This window comes from Sebastes umbrosus, chromosome 11 (genome assembly GCF_015220745.1).
Source record: "Sebastes umbrosus isolate fSebUmb1 chromosome 11, fSebUmb1.pri, whole genome shotgun sequence".
Taxonomy (NCBI): domain Eukaryota; kingdom Metazoa; phylum Chordata; class Actinopteri; order Perciformes; family Sebastidae; genus Sebastes; species Sebastes umbrosus.
In genome coordinates this window covers 22,279,618-22,303,023 of record NC_051279.1, presented here as the reverse complement: position 1 = coordinate 22,303,023, position 23,406 = coordinate 22,279,618, and the positions used below count along the sequence as shown (strand labels likewise).

General features: G+C 40.6%; 1 protein-coding gene across 1 annotated transcript in view; it reads right to left on the bottom strand.

The window, feature by feature from the left end:
- cdkal1 (CDK5 regulatory subunit associated protein 1-like 1) overlaps window positions 1–23,406 on the bottom strand; it is a 266,485-nt gene that overhangs the window by 148,484 nt on the left and 94,595 nt on the right. Inside the window, exons 7-8 of the mRNA XM_037784259.1 lie at window positions 20,422–20,542; window positions 1,873–1,976 (exon numbers count right to left, since the gene is read on the bottom strand). Coding sequence (XP_037640187.1) covers window positions 1,873–1,976; window positions 20,422–20,542 — 225 coding nt within the window. The remainder of the gene's footprint in view (window positions 1–1,872; window positions 1,977–20,421; window positions 20,543–23,406) is intronic.

Here is a 23,406-nt window from a genome sequence, read left to right as displayed (position 1 = left end):
GACGGACTTGGTGAAGTTAGCGGAAGTACACACGTGTGACTGCGTCTGGTTTTCAAAGTCACAACACAGTTTTCCCAAAATAACAGTATGCATTGCAACTTCTCTTCTTAAAGAAGTGTAAAGGGCAGGTGTATCTTCCCCCTGCACTGTCACCCTCCATCTAACATGTGCACAAACACACACACACATACACACCAAGGTTCAAGCAGCTGGTGAGTTTGCCCTTGACTGCCCACCCCCGGGCACCGCAGTGGCATGGATGCAGCTGTTTTAAAGAGTTCTGGATGGGATTTAGAAAAGCCATGTCCTTGTCAAGGGTATATTCTTGTTTTTCATTACCCAGATATATAAACTGAGTCTGTGTTCAGACCGACAATAGCAGTGCTTCAAAAACAACCAGGCTCCTTATTCATGAGTTAATGAGACCACTGTGTTGGTGCTGCTAGCGGAGGACTCCAGCTAAAATGTTGATCTTTGCTATTAGTCTCTCTTACTCTTTGCTATTATTTGTAAGAGCACAGTTGGAGGGAGCCTGAGATCCAAGAATTTAATCGCCAAAGACTGCTCCACTGTAATTGTTGTGCACATGACAATAAAAGAACTTGAACATTGTGCCAATTCTTTACATCGCTGCTGTGATCCTGCAACAAAAGGAGTTTAAACTGCTGTGCAGCATCTTCACATCCGTTACGCTACACTTCTAGGTTTAAAATTGGTACCTGTATTAACACTGCCCATTGTGTTTTCTCAGCACAAAGGCCACCCGCAACAGAAACAGTAACAACATGGTGACCACAAGTTATACTAATCGCGACTCTTAAAGGTTTTTAAGAATTTGTAACTGTCAGTGGTGCGTTCTTGTGCCAGCATGAATCTCTGGACAACTGAATCCTGAAAAAGCAAATTGCTTTCAAAAGTTTAGAAAATCAAACCTAAAAAACATGCTCTAGTCAAAGCAATGATGTGAATTTGCTATTAAATAATAACCTGTTATTAAAAAGGCTGCTGTTCATTAGCTGACTATCACTTTTATTATATAGGAGGTCCCTAAAGGGCACGTCTTTGACAGCTCTCAGGGATGAGGTCTTTGCTTACTGACACTGAATAAACAAGCTTTACATTTGATCAGGCAATAAAACAGCTCTTCTAAAAATGCTCATGGTCAAATTTTCAGGTTGAGCTGCATTTAAATGATGTGCATGAGCAATGAAATGTTAATAGGATGAGACAATTGACCTTAGCTTGTTGCACAGTACGTGGGTCATAAAAGACCCCAAACGAAGCATTCAACATGAATTAGGCTAGTGGAGAGAAGAGGAGGGGAGATGATTTGTTTTAGTGTATGCTTATATAGATGTAGTACACAGACTTTAGATATAACACCAGACTATAAAACAAAAAAAAATTCAAAAGTATGCCGTTAAAAAAGTCATATATGGATACTGTATATAGTAAAATGCTCTGGAGGTGAGATTTGTGTTATCAATGTGTAGACTTGACCTTGACTGACCCGCCTGGGGCTCTAACAGAGTCATGGCCTGCTGTGCGATTAGGGACTCTGGGAGTCTACTCTTAAGGAACAGATGCCAGGGCACAACAGCTGTTCATCTGGCATCATCCCTCCAAGATCCTCGCTATCCTATATTTGCACCTTCAATTGTCCAATAGCAGCACTTCCAATTCCGCAACAAGCAAGTATATTAATCAGTATGTTTTGTCAGACATTCAATGACCCTTATTGTCATTCAAGTACCTCTTTTCTGAAAGAAGATTTTAAAAAGATCCCACATACAAACACCACAATTCAAAGTTATGTTGTGACTGTGTGTGTCTGTCTGTGCGTGGGCATGTGTGAAAGAGATATGTACTCACCCTGGAAAGACTGCCTGGCTCTCTCCACGAGCTCCTCGATGGGATAGCTGGCCAGGTCTCCTCTGGCATGCTTAGTCTTACAGTAGGTACACGCATTCAGACACCTAGACACACAGAAACAGAGAGATGATGATGATAGAAAGAGACGGGGATGGATGCAGAGAGCAGTATTCTTCAAACATCATTAATGCACTTAGGGTGAGATACCACAGATAATATGCAGTATAAAATTGAGCACAGAAATATGAAAACTTTTTGCATTGTATTATATGTTGCACGCTAAAGGCCGTTACACACCGGGGGCGTGCTGAATATACAAAACGAAAATGCAAAATACTCGCCAGCGAATATTATATGTCTAGGCCTTTTATTGTGAAGAGTAAGAACGGAAGGAGCGGATCTGGTCTGCACTGCCTTTGTCAAGGTTGAAAGAAGTAATACAGTTTGCCGCAATGGTTCGGACTACGGAGCCTCTGTGTTGTTGTTTGATAAATAGCCGCAACTCCACCCGTTCCGCACAACGTGATTGGTAGATGCTTTTATTCGCGGTGCGAAAGCTCAGAAATCGTCCTTGTTCCGTGTATTGTCAACGTTCTGTGTTAAAGTATCCATGACAAAAACAAAAGGTTCGAAAATATTGACGTGCAAATTAATCACACGGAAAAAAGCGCCCCCAGTGTGTACTTTTTTTATTCATTAGCTTCTTGTTCTACACTTGTCTGGCATTAAACTGAACACATTTATTTATTTGCTTTTGATGATTGATTTTGTGTATTTTATAAAACTACAGAGTTACACATTGTAAATCATTTACACTACAACATCTCCAAATTGACCAATCCAGCCATTAACAACAGTGAATGAACTGAGCAGTGGAGATAGGAGGGATTAAGGAGGACATGGCAAGTAAACAAATAGACTTTTTAATGTTTTAATGAAATCTATTCGTGCAGACTAACCCAATAGAGCAGACGCTGGAGAAGAAAGCAGGGAGTCAGAACTGTCCTTTCTCTCCTAAACTGTTTATAAGGACTCCAGCTAGCTCCAAAATAACCGTGGACAGCTGTCTCCCAGACCGAGGCAACATCAGACTCAATACATTGTTTTGTTTTACAGAAAGTAGAGAAGCTTAATTCAAATTGACCGTGAAAGGGAGAGAGTATGACTATGAAGCAGAAAAAATTAAGACAAAAAAAAGAAAATACAAAAAAAAAGGGAGAAATACTGCCTGAGACCAGATCCAGAAGCATGGTGTGGAATAAACTCTAGGGGACTCTTTGTTCAGGATGAAGGGGGCTTTTCATCAACAGTTGTCTATAAATCACTACAGTACTGAAAAGAAGAAGGAGGGCCACTGTTAAAAGTGCTTTTTGTATTTACTCCATTAGGGTTTCATTTCTGACCTCCAATTTGTCACACTGGGTTAAAAATACACACTGTTGTTAGTTGCTTTCCGCTCACTATTTCACTGTTGGCTTACATTTCAGGCTACAGCTCTATTTAGTTGGGGCGAACACAAGCTAAACACTGTAAATTAGATAAATGTGTGTGTGTTTGTGGGGATCAAAATACTGAAACGAAAAAACAAGACCAACCTACTTTCTCTCGTAAAAAATAAATGTTTCATGTTTCACCATTTTTTTCCATGTGTTCATAATATGCCGCAGAAAAGTGAGTTATATCTACAAGATTTGTTTTTTCTTTTCTGTACTACTAAGTTGAGGGTGAATCTAACGCTGTTGCATTTAGAGTTCAATTCCCACTGGAGCCATGCTCGCCAAGTGTATTACCAACAGTGATGTAAAGCAATAAAAAAACATCCCATAAGTAAAATACAGCATGTCAAGTAGTGTTTTCACTAAAAGCCCCGAACCGACCAAACTGTGACTAATATTGAACCAGAGTCCATCTCATACTCATAAAGAAAACAACATGACCATCTGATCTGACCACCAATAACACAGCACTACTAATTCAAGCTTTTGACACAGCATTGAGATCAAAAGCTCACAGTTTCTCTTTCATAAAAGTGTGACAATTGGTTTGTTGTGGGATTTATACACTCCAGTGCTAGGGCTAAAATGTCTTACTAATGATTAATAACCATCAAATGCTGTGATGTAAGGCAGCTAGCATGAGACTATGAAATCAGGCAGTACCAAGCGTAAAACCTGTATCTGTCCGTGACAGACTCATGGAGCAATAACAGGGATTCCCCAGAAGCTCGGCACAAACAGGCCAACAACACAGAACTCGGGGCTACGGTAATGAAGTAGATGAGAGTATCAGTATATCCTCATAGTTTCCACTACCCATTGGAGCCCAATGGAGTCGAGAAAGGCATTTCAGAGGAAATTACTTCTCAGAATCTGCAAAGATGTTCTGGTTTACAGGCAATTTTATGAAGTCCACAAAATTGTGTTTAAGCTCCATTTAAAATGTATTTCTCAGAGGAAAGGTCACTTGAGACTACACTTCTACTATCGGTTCACATTCACACTCTTGTACACATTCAAACCAGGGCAGGACGATGCTAAGTTTTACCGCTATGGTTAAGACACTAAAAGATTTTTCAAATCTTAACAGATGTTGAAAATGTGAGAGACCCCTCATATAACAACATGTTATGTTAAATTCAACAGTTTTGTTTCTATAGTGTCTGGTGAGCAACGATTTTGTCAAAACAGCACACCACACACACTAACAGATTCCAATCATACGTTTTACTGGACTGTGAAAGACCTTCATTCTGTGAGTGCCCACTGAAATACCTACAAAATCTTTATCATCATCAAAAATAACCAAAATGCCAGGAGCATTTTTTAATGTCACCATGGAAAAAAACAGAAGCGAATATAGCTATCTATCCATCTATCCATCCATCTCTCCCTCTCAGGGTATTGCTTATCGGAGTTGAGGGCACTAAAGATGGCAGCTAGGTCACAGGACCTAGCTGTAGAGAAAACACAGACAGATGGGGCCCTGCATGTGTGTGCGCACACACACACACACACACACACACACACACACACACACATACACCACCAGGGGGTCCATCCATCTTAATGTGATCAGGCCCAGCTGAGTGGATCACACCAACATTAATCTCAAGAGACAGTCAGTGGCCTGCTTGAGTGTGTGTGTGTGTGTGTGTGTGTGTGCGTGTGTGTGTGTGTGTGTGTGTGTGTGTGTGTGTGTGTGTGCATCAATTATGTGTGTGAGTGTGCCTGTGTGAGTGTGCTGCTGCTTAACATTTGTCCAGTATCACAACAACGCATTAGCAGTTTCGACCTCACCGTCAGCCTAAACAGGCTGCGACAACTAGTCAGCACCCTTAAGACTGACAGTGACTGAAGAAGAGGAGCGGTGTCACCCTCTCTGACACGCACTTACTCTTTGCTGTGTATTCAAGTTGTGCTGGGCTTCAGTTACTTCATTCTGAATTGCTTTATTTTCTGTCTCACTGAAGACAAGAAAGAGGGTATAATTTCTGTTCAAATTTAATGTTATTCCACTCAGCAACAAGAAGAACTTTTTAAGAGCAGCTGAAATTACAAAATGATTTCACTTTACTGTTACCGTTCATGAAAATTAAACATCAACAAGAAATACTTCTAGAATTAAAACAAAAATATTTCTCCTCCTTATCAAGCCTCCATCCTTTCCCTCCTTTGTTTCTGTCCTCTCCGCCTTCTGTTTCGTCCCAGTTAATTAAACCACAGAGGTAGCTGTTGTACCTGACAACAGTGTAGTTCATCAATGTGTTACAATGAGAGAGGCCACCTCCCCAGTGTGTGTGTGTGTGTGTGTGTGTGTGTGTGTGTGTGTGTATTGGTGTGCGAGAGACTATTGTGTGGTTGCAGCCTTGAAAAGGTAACAAAGAAAGGAAAGCCCCGAGGTTCCTCTATACATTTGTAAACCTCCCTTGGCATACGCATACACACGCACACGCACACGCACACGCACACACACACACACAACACACACACACACGGGGGCACACAAATACAGTATAGGTTCCCTTCGGAGAGGCTCCCTTGTGCAGCATCAGACAGACAAACCGGGAGAGAGTTAAGCAGGAAAAGGTTTTCTCAATGATAAGCATTTAGGCTCTACACATTAATTAGAAAACTGCTCTATGCATAAACAAATTGGGCCATGTGTGCATTTACGCAAGCGTGTGTGTAAGTGTGTGTGTGTGTGTGTGTGTATGTGTGTGTGTGTGTTCATTGGGGTTCGTATTGTGCGGGCTTAAAGATGTAATTATGAAAACAAAGCTTAAACTGTGAGGGGAAGTCTGAGCACTTTGCAAATTGTAAAGAAAGATTATTCATTGCACTTATTGTTGAGACTGGGAGAGGGGTGGAGTGGGTATATGAGCAAACAGCATCTTAAAACTGCCATTATATGAGTGAACAAAGCCGCAAGCCTGTAAGTTTACTATTTGTGTCATCTCAAAGTCAAAGTGGAGGTTGCAAAATAATGTGGAGTCAAGGAACAAAGAATGCTGACACAATGAAGTAAAGACTTATTAGGAGCAATGAATAGAGGATGATTAGTTATTCAGAGAAAGGTTGGGAGCTAAACCCTATTTATCCTTGATACACAGTAAGAGATGGCTGCATTCAAGTTTCACGGGAACTTTGCATGCACACCAACGATCTTGTTTGACTCTGATAAAGACGATATTCATTATACATTATCATATCTTATTCATTTTAAACCATAATCAGGATTTGGGATGAAACAGAAATGAAAGTGCTTATAGCTCATTGTGGAGCCACTTTTTATGTAGCTAGTGATACAATATTGCATATACGCTACAGTAAAACCAACTTAAAATATGATATGTGTTGGCCTATGGATTTATTTGGATAATGAGAAGGAAAACCAAAGACGTTTTTAGTGCTGTTTTCTCAGCAATAAGGTAGCTATGTGTTTACACAGACACTCAGTTACACAGGTGTTTAGGGGTGCGCACCTAGACTCACCAGGATGTGGTGGTACGCACTAAGAAGTAGGGGTACTCATATGGACAAAAATGCAAAGTGCAGAAGTGTACTCAGTACCGGCCCATTTCAGACACTGGTTTATTAAATAAGGACATTGCAGCACCAAGAAAAAAAAAAAATTAATTCACAAACTTGTGAGGAACCAGAGCAAAAACATGTTATCGATAATGTCAAACAAAGAATTAGAGTTCTGATACCGATACCAGTATCGAAAACGCCAATACTGCCCAAAATTCGGGATCGGGTATTGGCAAGTATGCCGGTCTATGCACCGATCTGATACCATAATTTATTAACCTAGAAAAAAATCAACTTGTTTAACCTGAAATCAATTCTTTGCCGCTCCAAAACAGTAGCCCTCACTGTGCTGTCTCCCTGGATGTATCATGGCTGCCAATGGCAACTACTGTTTTAAAGAAGCGAAGAAGAACTGATTGCAGGTAGTTTGTCATGTGATGACAGCAAACAACAACAGCGCGGTGCTAGTGGAGAGTGTATCAGTAGGAAAATGTCAGCCATTTGGTAATATTTCACAGTGGAAAATCTGTTCATGTTTTACAAAGTGTTTAACCTGAGCCAGGCCATATAACAAATCTAGTAATCATATCATATCCATACATGGTCAGAAGTAAACAGCAGAATAATGATAATAAATATACATTTTTTTATCATGTTGGTATTGGATCGGTACTCCGTATCGGCCGATACCGCAAGTTCAGGTATTTGAATCGGTACCGGGAAGGAAAAAATGGTATCGGAACATCTCTACAAAGAATAACAAAATGTTGGCCTTTTGTCGTAAAGTAAATCCCACACATTGTGAAAACAACAACATGAATGGCTGTTTTTAAAATGACTGCAGAACACTGAAGAGAAAACCAAATGAAAGAATTTTATGCTAAGATTTTTAAGAGTTTAAATTAATTTGTGAAAATTTTTCAGTGGCTTTTCAGAGAGATGGCCCACAGAGCACTGAGAAGTCGATTCACACTACAAATCAAAGTAGTCTAAGTGTGAGTGTCTAAAGCCTTTTACAGTCAAGAGTTAAAGTTGAGAAACAGCGAGTCTGCCGTTGTCTTGTTTTCTTTCCTGCCAATAAGTAGCTCTGGTCAGACTGAGAAATAAACACAAAGTTCTCTCACTATTATCTCACATAATATTGTTTTGCATTTGTGTGTGTTGGATGTGTGTGTGTTTCTTTTCATCTGTGAATAGACCAGTGTGTGTGTGAGTGTGTGTCCTAATGCAGCTGCGGCCTGTGTGACCTCTTGTTATTTAGTTGCGTTCCCAGTGCTGAACACTGAAGCAGCTCTGTGTGTGTGTGTGTGTGTGTGTGTGTGTGTGTGTGTGTGTGTGTGCGTGTGTGTGTTTTACAAAATGTGTCACATGCTGACCTTAGATTTCTGTAACTACTACAGCAGCCTCACTTGTTGTTTTGGCTGGAGAGAAACAGCACGTGTATGTGTGTGAAACCACAAGCACATGTCTACGTAGGAACTGCGAGTGTTTTCCAAACTCCTTGTTTTGTCTATGGAGAGACCTCGAGACGGTGTTTGTACTAGATCAGTCAGCCCATTGTTACTGGACAAGAATGGTATGATGTTTGTTTATTAGGAACCACTAGACATACTGATAAAGTGGCACAAGATCTGATCTGAAGTTAGGCTTGCAGGCTGGCTGATTTACTGCTCAACCAGCTAATTCTCTCACATTACTGACCACTTTACTGACTGATGAAATCACTTGTTGTTGTCGTCAACCTGTCTGAATGACAAACTGACTTTACTGATGCACTCGTAGATCACGGATTCACTGGCAGACAACCCGACTCGCTGCAAGACTGACTGACCTGCTCACGGTGACTTAACAAGCGTCTGGATAACCCACTGGTTTGACAAGTGACTGACGTTGGCCACTAACTAAACAAGGATATCTGCAAGTATCAGAGAAGTTAATTGAAGGCTTGTGATTGAAGACCTTCTGCATTCTACTTAGTGTTGATCAAACACATGCCTCTACACATGATCAGCCAAGTGGCAAACTGTTGCGTAGGTTTCACTAACATGCGCCAGAGAGCAGGAAAGTGCCACTGCCAAGATTCTGGCAGGATTTCACGGTGGCGTTTTACAGCGCTGGGAACATCACAGGATGCGCACTGCAAAGCCAGCAGCTGACTGAACTTGGAGCACTTTGTTCTAGGCATGAAATTTGAGCAGCGGGTCCACCCAAGGTAGCACTGCCACAATGTTCGGTGTTTTCTTTCTCTGCACAGGTAAAGAATGGCTCACAATGATGAGGAAGCCTTACTGACTGAGGCATAATGAAGAAAGAATAGACTGTATAAGACTATAAGTGGAAATAGTCACCGTGACGTCACCCATTGGTTTGCGGACTGCCGTTTTGAAGTCTCGAGTTCAGCATTTTGGCTGTCGCCATCATCAGAATTATCATTTTAACATGAAACAACATACACCAAACATAACAAAAAAAAAAGAAAACACTAATAATATAGAAATGTATATGTTTGTGCGACACGAGAGGGTGGAGCTAAGTACAACCGAATGCTGAATAAGACATTTTTAGGCAACCATAAAGGTTAGAATTAACTTTCATGAAGTGAAAACACACTGTGAAAAGGGTTAAAGTTGTAAGACGAAAACACGGACAACTCCCAGACCGGACAACGCCATGGTAGCGACCTGTCAATCACAAGGTAGCCACGCCCTAAAGCATCCCCTGCTTCATGGTCTATTTGACTCTAAATGGGACCATAATTTACTAAATGAACATCATGCTGTATTGAAGAAGACTTGAAACTAGCGATTGAGACCATAAACTCATGTTTACGATGTTTACTGAGGTAATAAATCAAGTGAGAAGTAGGCTCATTTTCTCATAGACTTCTATACAATCAGACTTCTTTTTGCAACCAGAGGAGTCGCCCCCTGCTGGCTATTAGAATGAATGCAAGTTTAAGACACTTCCGCATTGGCTTCACTTTTCAGACCTAGAGGTTGCCCAGTGCTTATTCCAAATGTCTGCTGATCTCTGCGGGTCACTAAACATTACGACTTTATTCAAGTTTATGTTAACAGTTACTTTTACACCCCAAAAAGTATCTATGAAAAAGGTTACAGTTCCTGCACACTTCATCTGATTCCTTGTAGAGCTAAGCACCCTCACATTAAAGTCAAGAGGGTCTGACTTAAGTACCAGTGTTTCCTTTTAAAATCCAATGCACTGGCAACAATACAACAAAAAATGTGTCATTGTCCAAATAACCTTCACTGCCTATGTACACACACTCCTATAGACAAATTGACATGCTTCATGTTTGAGAGGAAACAAGAAGAAAGCCTCATCTCTGCGTTGATGATTCTGTCTTGATGACTACCTCTTAGAAGGAAACATGTAGGAAACTGGTTTGTGCAAATAGTCTGTAAGATGATCAGTGTGTGTGTGTGTATTTGTGTGTGTGTGTGTGTGTGTGTGTGTGTGTGCGTGCGTGTAAACTGTGTTTGCTTGCGACACACTGGGGCTAATTCAGTTACTCAGGGGTTCTGTAGTGTAATGCCTTGTAATGACACAAAATCTCATTTTGTCCAAGGAGACACATCAATCTTTTGGATTTACTGTGGGGAGCAAAGTCTCTCCTGGTGAGTGAGTAGGAAGAACAGTGGATGGAGAGCATGTGTGTGTGTGTGTGTCTCAGGCATGTATTTGTGTGTTTGTGTGTTAAGCAGTGGGGAAGAGGGAAATGGAATAATATGTTCAGACCAGTGGAGCTGAAAACTACCCATACATTGGTTTGATAAACAGCAGGAAAGGCCACCATGGTACATAGCTAGAAGAGGCGTGGGTGTGTGTGTGTGTGTGGGTGTGTGCGTGTGAGTGAGTGGGAGCGTGTCTGCATATGATCATGTGTGTGTCGGGAACAAAATAGAAAAAGAAAATGGGAATTCCTTTGTGGAGGTGTGTGTGTGTGTGTGTTTGCATGTGTGCTAAAGTGCTAAATCAAAAGGGATTGTGTGTATTGTGCATCCATGCAGTCCCACAATCCTACACACATATGTACGTGATCAGAAACCCTTGTGTAAACACCCTTCACTCCTACTAACTCCACTTTTCTGAAGCATATAAGCACATTTTCTCCGTCTTTTGTTGCTGCTTCACATGATGCATTTCTCACTTCGTCTCCACGGGGAGAGTAACAACACAGAAAGATGAGATCATTGACCAATGATCAACAAAATGAGAACGCAGTCAAGTAGAGCTTGTGTATTTGCTTTTTAAGATGAGGGAGAGATATGGAGAAATTATCTGCAGTGAATATCGCAGAAACCCCAGTGGTGGTGGTGCTATTACAGGCTCAAGCTGGAGCAGACGTACATGCTTCGATTGTTGGGTAAAGTGTGTGTGTGTATGAGAAAGAGGAAAAACAGTGTGTCTCTCTGTAGCATCTCGGGCAAAAACTGGCTCCTCTTGTTCATAGGCCTTATTCACTTCCACACTGTAATTGCCAGAGAAATTCAAATTACAAAAGAGCACATAGGCTTGATTCAATTAGCTTTTAACTCGGCTAACGACTTCCCATCTCCACCCGTTTCTCCCTGCGTCTCTCTCTGTACCGCACTCCCCTTTCGCTTTCAAGCAGAAGGAGACTTTTATCTGTGAAAATGCCACTTCTATTCTTATAGCGACTCTACTATTCTTTATTGATATTATAAAGTGTGTCACCAATGAGCTGCGCTGTGTCTTTTTCACCCCACCACGTCAAGGCCTCTGGCATCAAAAACACAATGTGCTGAGTTCGACTGATCTCCAAACAGAAATTGTTGCAAAGAGGGCTAAGAAAAGCATCCAGTAGCGGAGGAAGCTCTGAGGAGCGGCTGATTGGGACTGAGAAAGTGGAGCGCGACTATCAGGTGCTGAAGACTTTCATTTGTGTGCTGAAAAGCATGAAAGCCTGCCGGTATGATAATAGTCAATATAAAAAAAAAAGTGAGTAATGAAGAATGTTTATAAAAATGGGAAGTTAACTGGATGCGACGGTTAGGAAATGCAGAAAAAGGATGTGAAGATATTTCTGATGTCCGTTTAAGAGGAGCTGATGTTTGCATCACTTAATACAAGAGACAAAGAAAGAGATTAGATTTCTCTGTAGTAAATGAAATGCTATCAGAAAGATATAGATAAATAGGCAGGTCAGTGTGTACTGTAAATCTTTGTTGTTATGATTTTCTTCCAGCTATGTAAGACTGTGTACAGTACTAGCCACATGCAGCACTTAAGTAGAAAACTGTACAACTCCCACAAATTGATAAAACCACGTTGACCTTTAATTTCATGAGCCAAAATAACTGTTTCACAACTTTTTTGAAGTCATTATGTATTGCAAAGACTTTTGTTACAATACATTGGGCTCAAAAGAAGAAAATAATCCAGATATGAAATGATGGAAAAAAACTAGAATTACCACCTCGCAGCTGTATTCCTCTGCCAACAAGTCAAATTGCACTTCACATCCATGTCTGTCCAAAATGTCATCACTACATCACTTTATCCTGTTAAGACGTGTGAAATTGTCATAATTAGCATATTCATTATTGAGTTATGGCCAAAAATGTGTTTTGTGAGGTCACAGTAACCTTGACTGTTGACCACCAAAATCGAATAAATTCATCCTTTAAACCAAGTTAACGTTTGTGCCTAATCTGAAGAAATTCTCTCAAGGCTCACGATTATAATGTGGACAGACAACCTAGAATCATAATAAAAACTGGACTGCTCCAAGACACATCATACACACATTAGCTAGGCCACTTCTGATGTACTATGTTCAACTATCCAGCAGTAAATGTATATGCACACAAACACAGGATACGTACACTCTACATTTTGATGAACACACACACAAGTGATGATACACACGAAGAAAGACAAACACCAAGTTACAATCAAACAGTTTGTGTTGGCTGTACTGAATGTTGGAACCATGGATCTTTAGACCAGTTCCCTTCAACTCTCTGTTACCACAGCAACATGTGACTTTTTTTGTTTTGGTTACCTCACAGGAGGAATGAGCTTAAAATGGTACTATTTTAAAGCAGTCACTGTTTGAAGTACAGTTTAATGTGTGAGAAACAAAGAATATAAAAGATCATAGAAGGGATAAGAGACTATTTGACCAGTCCAACATAATAATGGTATGAAAGCTGTGTTGTCACTCTGAACCTGCTGTCACACCGTTTCAAAGACTTAACAAAAATGGAAGAACATGGCCAAAAACCACACAGCTTTGTCGAAAATTGTGTCCTCAACTCCTCTTTTACTCCTGTAAAATCAATGAAAACACCTAATTTCTGTCTGTATTTAGCTTTCCTTCTTAAGAATCTGGACATTCATTATGTTACTTACAGTAGGGACATACCAGGTCAGGAACAGGAGTCGTAAAATACTAAAAGACTCAACCTCTTCTTTAAGGTAGTAACTCTAGCTGCGTTGCTGCTGTGTCTGCCTCACAGCCAAGTCCTATGACTTTTTCTATGGTTTATTGTTTTTCCTCTCCATCTAGATATCTGTGAGCCCAAATGTACTTCTCTCTCAGCTGGCTAAGCCTCGAACATTACACCTTGGTCACAATGGTTAACACACATCTATGTAAAGGTCAGCAGCGAGGTTGATAAGACCTATTATTCTGCTGTGTCGGTCGCGGAGAGTGGACGGAGAAGTTGTGGCAGCCAGACGCAAAATCACAGGAAGCAAGCAGCGAGCACACTGGGGGCCTATCAGCTAACACAAACATGTTCAAAATGCACGCCGATACACAAAACACGTAGACACTTTTCACTCCGTCTCTATCAGCTTTTGTTTACATAGTGTGTGTGCACGTGTGTGTGTGTGTATGTGTGTGTATTTTGTTACGGTGATTATTAGTGATTATAGAAATCATGGATTTGGCAGGGATAAAGGTCTGTGAGAAATGAGCCACTAGCCTGTTCAAATCCTTTTTGAGGTGTAGCCAGCCACAGAAACCAATAGAATAGAAAACACAAAAAAAAAATGATTGGAGATTAACACGATGTAGCGTGAGTAAAGCATCCAAAACATTCATGAATAAAAAGGTATTAAATATGTTTACAAAAGCCTCACAATGGCAGCGTGCAGCATTCAACATGGCTTAATGGCCATATTAAATTAGCTTTCCATTAAGCAGATAAATATGTTACTATTAGTGTCAGAAGGTGAAAAAAAAGGGATTTGAATAGAAGCAGCTGAACAAAGGAATGAGGATAAGACACTGTATGGGCTCCAAGGTTATCTTTTATACTCCCTGGATAGGTGAGGCCAATAACTCAAACAGTAAGAAAATTCCACTCTCCCGTAACAAAAAGCAGGACTGTTGAAATGATGTGTTAAACCCTTCAATGTTTGCTTTTATTCAAGTGCTGGCAGCATCTCTATTTGTCGACCTGTCCTAAGTTTAACCCTGACAGCATTTGAAGGAGAACGATGTGCAGGAGAAGGAAAACATGAACCCAAAAGAAGTCAAATATTTCCACAGTATCATAAAATGGATAAATAAAAAACACATTTCAATGGTAAAGGAAAGTGTTTGGGAATGATAAATCAAAAAAATATTCATTATGGTGTGATATGTACACAGGTTTTTAACAGGCCACCATATCATTAATTCAAATTCTAACTAGTTATTGGGAGGTACTGTATGTGCTGTCAGTGCAGCAATCAAACATCAAGGCAGCAGTCAGCCTGCCAGCAACGCTTTGAGAAAGCTCTCAAACCACAAGAAGCCTACTTCCACTGCCTATTCCCTCTGTGTCGTCCTCTCTACCTGCCTGCCTGCCCGAAGGATACGAATGATGAAGTTGGTTATCGGTTCCGGGTTTAGAGCGAAGGGTCATTAACACCTGACTTTTAGCACATTGCAATAACAATAACAGAGATTATGACGGCCAAAAATGTAACTAAATGGAGAACAGGGAAGAGACAGATAATGAAATGAAATGAGCTGTAACTGTGGAACAAAGGGCTTTTTTTTAATGCCTGGAGTCTAATGGCAATGGTTCACACAAACAGACACCGCAACATACACACACACACACACATACAGTACACACGTTTAATGAACCATTCTGACTGAGTGGCTGTAAATTCCTTGTTTATGATGCTGAGGCATCACGCTTCAACTTGTTCACAAAGGGGCTTTTACTGTCGCTGACAACACACACAGACACACACACACACACATAGATATACAAAGAGCAAGAAGGGACCGTTAGTGTAGCCTGGGGCAAAACACACACACATACGCACCAGCTTCCCTAAAGTATCAAGCGTGCTAAAACTGGGACACAAAACAGAGCATTAGAAAGACAGTGAAGTCTTTTTCCAGTCGGAGGCTGTATGAAAAATGAACTCTGCCCTCAGGCGTATCCGTTTGCATAAAGAAGCAATGGAAGAAACATCATAAGAAACAAAATTAAATGCTGGCGACTGGAACTTAAGCCAATTAAAGAGCAGCATCAGCTGCTGGAGTCAACATCAGGAGCACGAGTTGGGTGGAGTACAAAGGATCCACGTCTGATTCAATCCCATGTTGAAAAACACCAGCATTGTGTGTGTTTCCAGTATTTCACTCTTTTATTCTTCTCATTCTTCGACTACTATTCCCTCCACTGCTTCACCGCTCTCACCGGCCATTCAATATGCACATACACCACATGTGAAAGAGATTTATGTTGAATCCAAACTTTGGAGGTTTAGAGGTTTTATCCTTTATCAAAAGCTGTCTGAAATCAATCATAAAAGTAGATAACGGCCTAAAAACCTTGGCAGTTCTGTTTGATTTTAGCACCTTTTGTGTCACTTCGTCTTCAGAAGCCTGATAACTTTCCTGGTATTCAAGGTCCCTGAGAGGACGGAGTTATTATGCTGTTTGTCTGTTCATGGTGTTGCAAATAAAAGGCTGGAAATTATTATTTAAAAACAGATTTGAGATTGGATTAATAAAACTACCTTTCATGGACCAAGTTTGTTCAACAATCACGAACCTTTAAAAAAGTGAGACTGCAAATAATCGTGTTTAAATTGATTGAATTCCATTGAAGAGGATTCAAACTGATGTATTGAAAAACAACTGCATGGAAGGCCAAACACTTCTGCTGCTTAATTCCATTTGTACATTCAGAGTACACTTTAAAATTAAATGTTGTATACATTTTAAATAAAACATCATTCAATATTTGTCCTTCGTATCCATTATATTTCTGTAATACTGCCATTCACATATTTGTATGAAGTATCGCATTAGAAAAGCTGTATGGAAACAGCAAAATTCGCTAGAATTTACTTAAAAACTTCCTCTGTGGAAAAAAAAGGTTTCAGGCTCGCTTGAGGTGGTTTTTAACTTTGACAAAAAAGAGTTGAGGCACTAGCTGGATTATGGAAACGCCTTTGCCGAATAAATTCTGACACGAACATTTAACTCGCATTACTGATGAGCTGTTTCCGGCATCTTCTCGGATATTCCCATAACGTTTTCGTCTCCGGACAACATGAAACATGGCCAGTAGACCTAATAGCTGACATGAAAGAACTTGCCCAATTGAAAAAAAATTCAAACTTCTCTCTAGATGGTAAGATGGCCAAGCCGACTTGTTTTGTTTCCAGTTTGCAACCTATAGGCTACTTCTTCTACTCTGTTTACTGGTGGATGCAACCACAGATATAAAACAGTTTTATATGTACGGATGCAAGCCTATAGCGCCAACTTCTGACCAAACTATGCTGTAGCCGAGTTTATTCGCTCCAAACCAGTTAATGGAAATTTCTCTCTTCTTTTTTTTTGCGACATTTCAAGTGCGCTTAAAATTCGCCTGACAACTGAATGGAAACATGGCTACTGTGTCTGCAAGTGAATGAATGAACCAAACTGAAGCAAACTAAATAGTAGTGCATTGGAACTAAATTGTTTAGAATAGATAATAGTAATAACATTGGTGCAACATGCTGCTTTTGGACTGAACCTTCAAAAGAAATAATCAGGGCTTTTGCTCATTAATGTGTCAAGTAGAGATGACTCAAAATAACTGTGCTAATGGCCCAGGAGGAACCTGACAATGTTCCTCTCTAATACAAAGCCAGAGGGCATTTGAGGACTAGCTGGACTGTGTCGAATTTATTTTCTGATGGGGATACAATTAACTGGGTGAGGGGGAGAAAAAAAAGCCAATCTAATTTGATTTTAATAGGTTCAAATGAAATTAATATCCAACTTAATGAAACTAATATTGTGAATCAATTTTGAACATGGAATTAAATTGACATAGGTAGTCCCAGGTGAAACTCTACACCAGGCTGTTGTGAGGATTTTGCACTAATAAAGTGAAGGGGACGATACATTAGGTTAATCTGTCAGAGGCAGACTAAAATTAATCTGTGCAGAGTCTTTTGAAATGAGTAAATGGGTTTTATTCAAGAATGAACGTTGGGATGATCACGGTTTATAGACAAAAAGTCAAAGTGGGTGAAGGTTTTAAAGTTTTGATCTGTTGAAAAAGACACTTTGGGGTATCTGGTAGACCGGTAGGAGAGAGCAATGTGACTACTGCTGTATACTGTTTACCATGTTGTCCCAATATATAGTAAGAAAAAAACACAAGTATCTATTTACTGCATTTAAGATATGTTAATATGTTATGCTCTAAAATGATCTGAGAGCTTTGCAAGGACCTGGAGATAATCTGTGGGAGCACTCCACCCCTGCAGCATGACATCAACTCGACATTTGGTTAGAAAATAAAAGGGATGCGTCGCACATGTTCACACAAAAAGACAAACTGGCAACAAACCGGAGACATTAAAGGCCACACACACACACACTACAGATTAATAGTTTCAAATGCTCTCTTGTGACGCAGAGGCAGTTTGGAGGACAACTGCAACTGATGTTGTGCATGTGTGCGTCTGCGTGTCAGACAAAGATCTCTCTGTTTCTTTAGCTGACAAATGTCACCAATGATGTCACTACTACCTCAGAGGAATATTTAAAACAGATTATCTAAAAACGGACCACACAAAGGTCACATTCTCTCTATTCTCCTTGATAAACACACACATTAGAAGAAACTTAGTGACACCAACGACTGACCAACTCACAGAAAAGCACACATTAAGCTTGGATTTTCACTAACACCAGTGTTATTTGCGACAGATTTGTCAACAGCCGATTCACCCCGTCAGCATCATTCGTGTAATCCCCCAGGCCTCCAAAAAGAGTTCCAGTTAAAAGCGTAAAAACAAAGGGATTTATTTGTAGCCAGCCTGGCCCTTTTTCGACAACAACAGCAAGTTCATTTGGAGCAGATATACGGCCCCCTGCTGGAGGGAGGCTGGCAAGAGAGACTGAAATCTGCAAACACACAAAAACTGCACACATCCAGACTGGAAGGCCCACACACACACATACACACATAGAAATGGTCACACAGGCAGGTATACAAGCACATAAAGCGAGAAATACAGATATTCGCACTGGAGTTGTGATCCATTTACCAACAATTATCAAAATGACACACAGAGGCTGTGAAAGAGCCACAAACAGCGTGTGACTGCATCTGTTGCAGCTATTCATAACAACAACACCAGGAATAAACCGATCATTTGACACGGGTGGCCATTTCAGGCAATGGTTTACAGGGGAACAGTGAATGGAAATTGGTACATGCTGGCCAACACTCTGGCAGTTGTTGGGAAATTTTGCATTTTCTTTGAGTCACAAAGCTCCCATTTTTCCTTTTAGACATGCCAAATGTTATGCTGAACAAGAAGTGAAAGTTTATCTGAGAAATTATGGCTGAACCAGTTGGATTTACAGTTTTTCTAGGCGTATTAGATTTAGTGTAGTCTAAGGAGCTTTAGTCAGGAATAAAGACCACTGAGCCTCCGCAGACCACAAACATCTAGGGCACAGTCAACTCTTTAGGAAAACGCTCAGATCGTTGCTTGTGAGTTACTTCCATGATTGTTCGCAATGTAACAAGTGCAACTAGAATTACCACCTTGCGGTTGTATGCCTCCGCCAACTAGTCAAGTTGCAGTTGACGTCTACGTATGGACGGACGGACGAAAACATAATGCCTCCAGTCACGACTGTCACCGGCGCGGAGGCATACAAATGTAAATGAATGACATTTATTGTGACAATGTGAATTATGGTGATGTCACCACACAGCATCACAATGTATCTACTGCATCGCAATCACACTGAAAAATAATCATAAAAAAAACTACTCTGGTAATAAAGCAGGAACATAAATAATAGATCAGGACCTGAGAACAGGTCACAGCCTTCTTGTTGGTGGGTCACTGTGTTCCTTGGACAACAATGTTGCTGCAATTAGTCCAGAAGGTTCAAAGACACTGCTGGAAATTCCAGTTAAGTGACGGTAACAAATGTACATACAACACGCTCAAATGAATAGACGAAGTACATTGTTGATCATGTATCGTCTAGAACTTTGAGATGGTGATTAGCAACAGCTTTAGCTTGTTTTCTTGACAGCTAATTAGAAGCTGAAGGACTTGACCAAATTAGTGTGAGAACAAAAGAGCATTTATTTAAACCAAGAATGCTCTGGTCTCATTCAGTACAACACTAGTGTGGTGTCTACAAGTTATTTACTTCCTCGCTTTATGAGTCAGGCCATTAGTGTTCAGACACTGAAGACGTGCAGGAGGATGATTGATGGATTATCATCAGTGGGGGCCCAGCACAGTGGAATTAGCCTGTCGTAACCCTGTTTAACTAGCCCACTGAGAATACAGCAACATGGGTTAGTAGAGACACACAGATCTGTAAACAACATGAAATTAGCCCATAAAAAATGTGGGTGTTGGTGTGAGTGTGTTGTGCATCTACACATATGTCTATCTACTAATCCATCAATAGTATTTATCTACAAAATGTGCATTTATTTATCTATCTACACTATGAAATCTGTTTTCCTGGCATTGCTGTTTATGGTCAAATATAACCAAACCAGACACAACAGAAGTATTCTTAAACAAACTAGCTGCCAGTGACATTAACAGGCAAAACAAACAGAGATTTGTAACAGGATAATACGTAACATCACAGCTATGGTGGAAAAAAAATGTGACAAAGGAAGGAGGTCTGTCTGTGTCGTTTGTGTCTGTTGTTTCCCTTCTTTCATGAGTCAAATGGAAGCTGAGACAAAAAAGGCACCTGTTGGGTTTCTATTACGTTTACATTTGAAGAACAAATAGCACTATATGCACACGCACATCCAAACACCCTACTACTAACACACACCCCGAGCAAAGCATGTGAAATTGATAAAATTAGAAGCACAGAGGGGCTCTGTTTAAGTGGTTGTGCAAAGAGAGAGAGAGCGCACACACACACACACCATAAACCGGGAATGGCAGGGAAGCAGTAAAATTGAATTCACAGTTAAAGCTGAATATTTTATGAGTTTGTGTGTATGTATCTTACCCGGTGTTAATGGAGATGATTTCAATGAGAGGGTTCTTCCTGATCTTGGGCAGGTCCAGTCGAGCTCCGCCGAGCCTCCGGCCTCCGTCTTTCTTCTGACCCAACAGACGAACCGAGTGGCCTAAAAACACAACAAACATCACTTCAATTCCTTTTCCAGCGTCACCTTTTCCCTCTGGAATACTTGTACTATGTGTGGATGGGTGTGCAAATGTAGGCATTTTGCATGTTAAAAATGAATACATTCAAAGTTAAATATATTAGTTTGAATTGCAAAAACCTGAATTTCTCTGCTCAACAGAACAAACAGCTAGGAGATTATTCTCATTGTTTATGAATATAAATAAAAGAAGTTAGAGGAAAAAAGAGACAAGGTCAAAGGTTGGATGGTTGCTTCACTTCCCCTCTCTCTCTCTCTCTGGTCTGTCTCCATAACACACACTCAAACGAAGAATACACACACACACACTCAGTCACTGACATACAACCTTTCACCCGCAAACACAATCCCAAATAGAAAGTCAGCTTTCAATTGTGAAATATCCACCTCCAAATAAAAGCCTTCATTTCACTTCATCTATTCAGTACGATGTTAAGTGTGACCAGCATAGCGGCATATCAGAGCAGACCCAATGTGGTAAAGGTTATGGTCAAAGGAGACAGAAATTAACAAGCCTAGCTGTGCAGGAAATGGCATAATAGGCAAACATCTGGTATCAGGTGCACTTTAAATCAATTAAGGGTGAATGTGAATACACAAAGTGGGAAGCAGGGGAAGAACATGATATGCCTGTTGAGGTAATCTCCGCTGATATTACCAAAATAGTTAATACAATTGGAAACAATGCGGGACAGGCAGGAACAAGGGAATATTCAAAATAAACATCGCTATTTCACTCAGATCTTTTACCAATTGTAACAACTCTAAAACTAGCATCACACTGTGTTACAGAAGCAAATGAAAAGCCATAGCGGAGTCAAATAGCTAATAGCAAGTGATGTCCAGCCTTTGGTGTGCAGAAATGGGGTGCAGTAGTCTCTCGTCTCCACCCGTCTAACAGGCTGCCAGCCAGAGGGTGAGCGAGATGGAGGCGTTGAGGGATGGAATTGTCTTCCTGTTTTCATCCGCTTTACATGGGTCTCCTGGGAGGGTGGGCTCAGGGCAGGAAGCATAGCTATCAATTGGCAGATAAAAATGACAATCTGCCCCAGAGGAGGACAAAGAGCCAATCGGTGAGGCGTGACTGGTCGTAATATCCCAGTACAAGCAAGGAAATTAGAAAACTTCCCTCGTGGAAAGCAGCTGGGACTTAAAGCACATTCGGCCATGCCTTTCTTCTAGCTAGCTATCCGCGTCTCCACCTTTGGTCATGAAACATGGATTTAAAATGAATGCGTGCTGTAATATTCTTCCCTCCGTAACCGTCGCTCCATCTGTTGAATGATCGATCAATTCATCCATACATTAATACTTCCTTCAACATCTAAGTTTCACATATTTGATCAGAAGTTCATTCAACAGATGTACTATGGGAGAGAAGAAAGTTATGACGGCTAAAAGATGTTCACTAGATGAAAGGGTCTACAAACACTTTTTTTCTCCTTGATTATAAAGCAGAAGCTTAAAGCTCATTCAACTGCATTTCCTCTTTTAAAAGCATTAGAAATCAGTTGCCTTTTGTTTGAGCTTTGATTATACTCATCACTATATCCAAACAGAAGTGAAAACAGTCAATTTCAGAATTAAATGGGCATGTGAACTGTCTGAATCTGCTGTGAATAATAACAAAATGACAGTCTAACAAGTACTGTACCAATCATACTGGATGTTCAAAATAAAATATTATACCATTTTTTTTTCCAAAGCCCAAAGTGGCAGGCTATAACGGAGCGAGCCTAACCATAATGGCTTGCATGTTGAGGTTTAACAATGGACTTTGAAACTCACATTTTGTGTGGCTGAAAAAAAAAAAAAGCCATGATGGTAATTTAGCTTTTAGCTCCGGCCTGTGAAGGGTTGCGGTAAATTCTGTTTTGAAATTCCAATTTTTTCCAGATTGTTGACATTATACATTTGCTTCTGATGGTTTTAGCTGAGGGGAAAATAAAGTTACTAATACCTAATTGCATTCGCAGACTTGTCAGGAGAAAGCAATTACCAATATCCTGCTGGATTTCCAGATGTTTTTTCCCAAATGTATGAGATTGTCCCTTCTTATAAAACTTGGAAATTGTTATTCCCCACATATATGTTTCTTGCCTCTAATAGAGCAAAAGGACCCCTGTCAATGTGACTGCCACCCAAGACTCAAGAAATAATCTCAGGACCAGCATGGGATCACTCCAGGGGTGAACCCAAAGCCAAATTCAATTTCAAGGCCTAGGGGACAATGAATGGGAAGCAAGAGATAAAATAGCTAACTTGAGTTGCTGAAGAAACCCGAAGAATGCTGCCCTATTTGTCATCTCAATTACAGAGTTTAGAGAGGCCAACCGCTGTGATGGGCGACCCCGCATAGACGCAGAGACACACGTCACCCTATACTACATCTTCCGGATACTGACTGCTCTCCTGTGTTTTTTTCCAATCTCTCTCTCCTTTGTTCTGTTCTCTCCTTCATAAATACAAACGGACATAAATCCTTCAATCCACTCGTAACAGCCCATTATAGCATGCTAAAGAAAAAAGGAGGGAGGGAAGGCAAGGATAGATGGATGGATGGTTGGATGATGATAGAAAAAAAAAATACATCACAGATGAAAGATGTACAGGATAGCCAGATGGATGGATGGATCAGAGAGGTAGGGAGCTAAAAGATTGACCTGTTGACCTGTGTCTGATGTCTCATAAGTGGCGGGTCTTGCCATGCTCCCCGGTTTGATTGTAAAGCAGCAGGCAGAATCGGGGGATGGGGGGCACATTGGAAAGAAGGGGACAAAGGTGGAAGATGAGGAGGACAGGAGGGGTGTAATGCTTGTCATTTA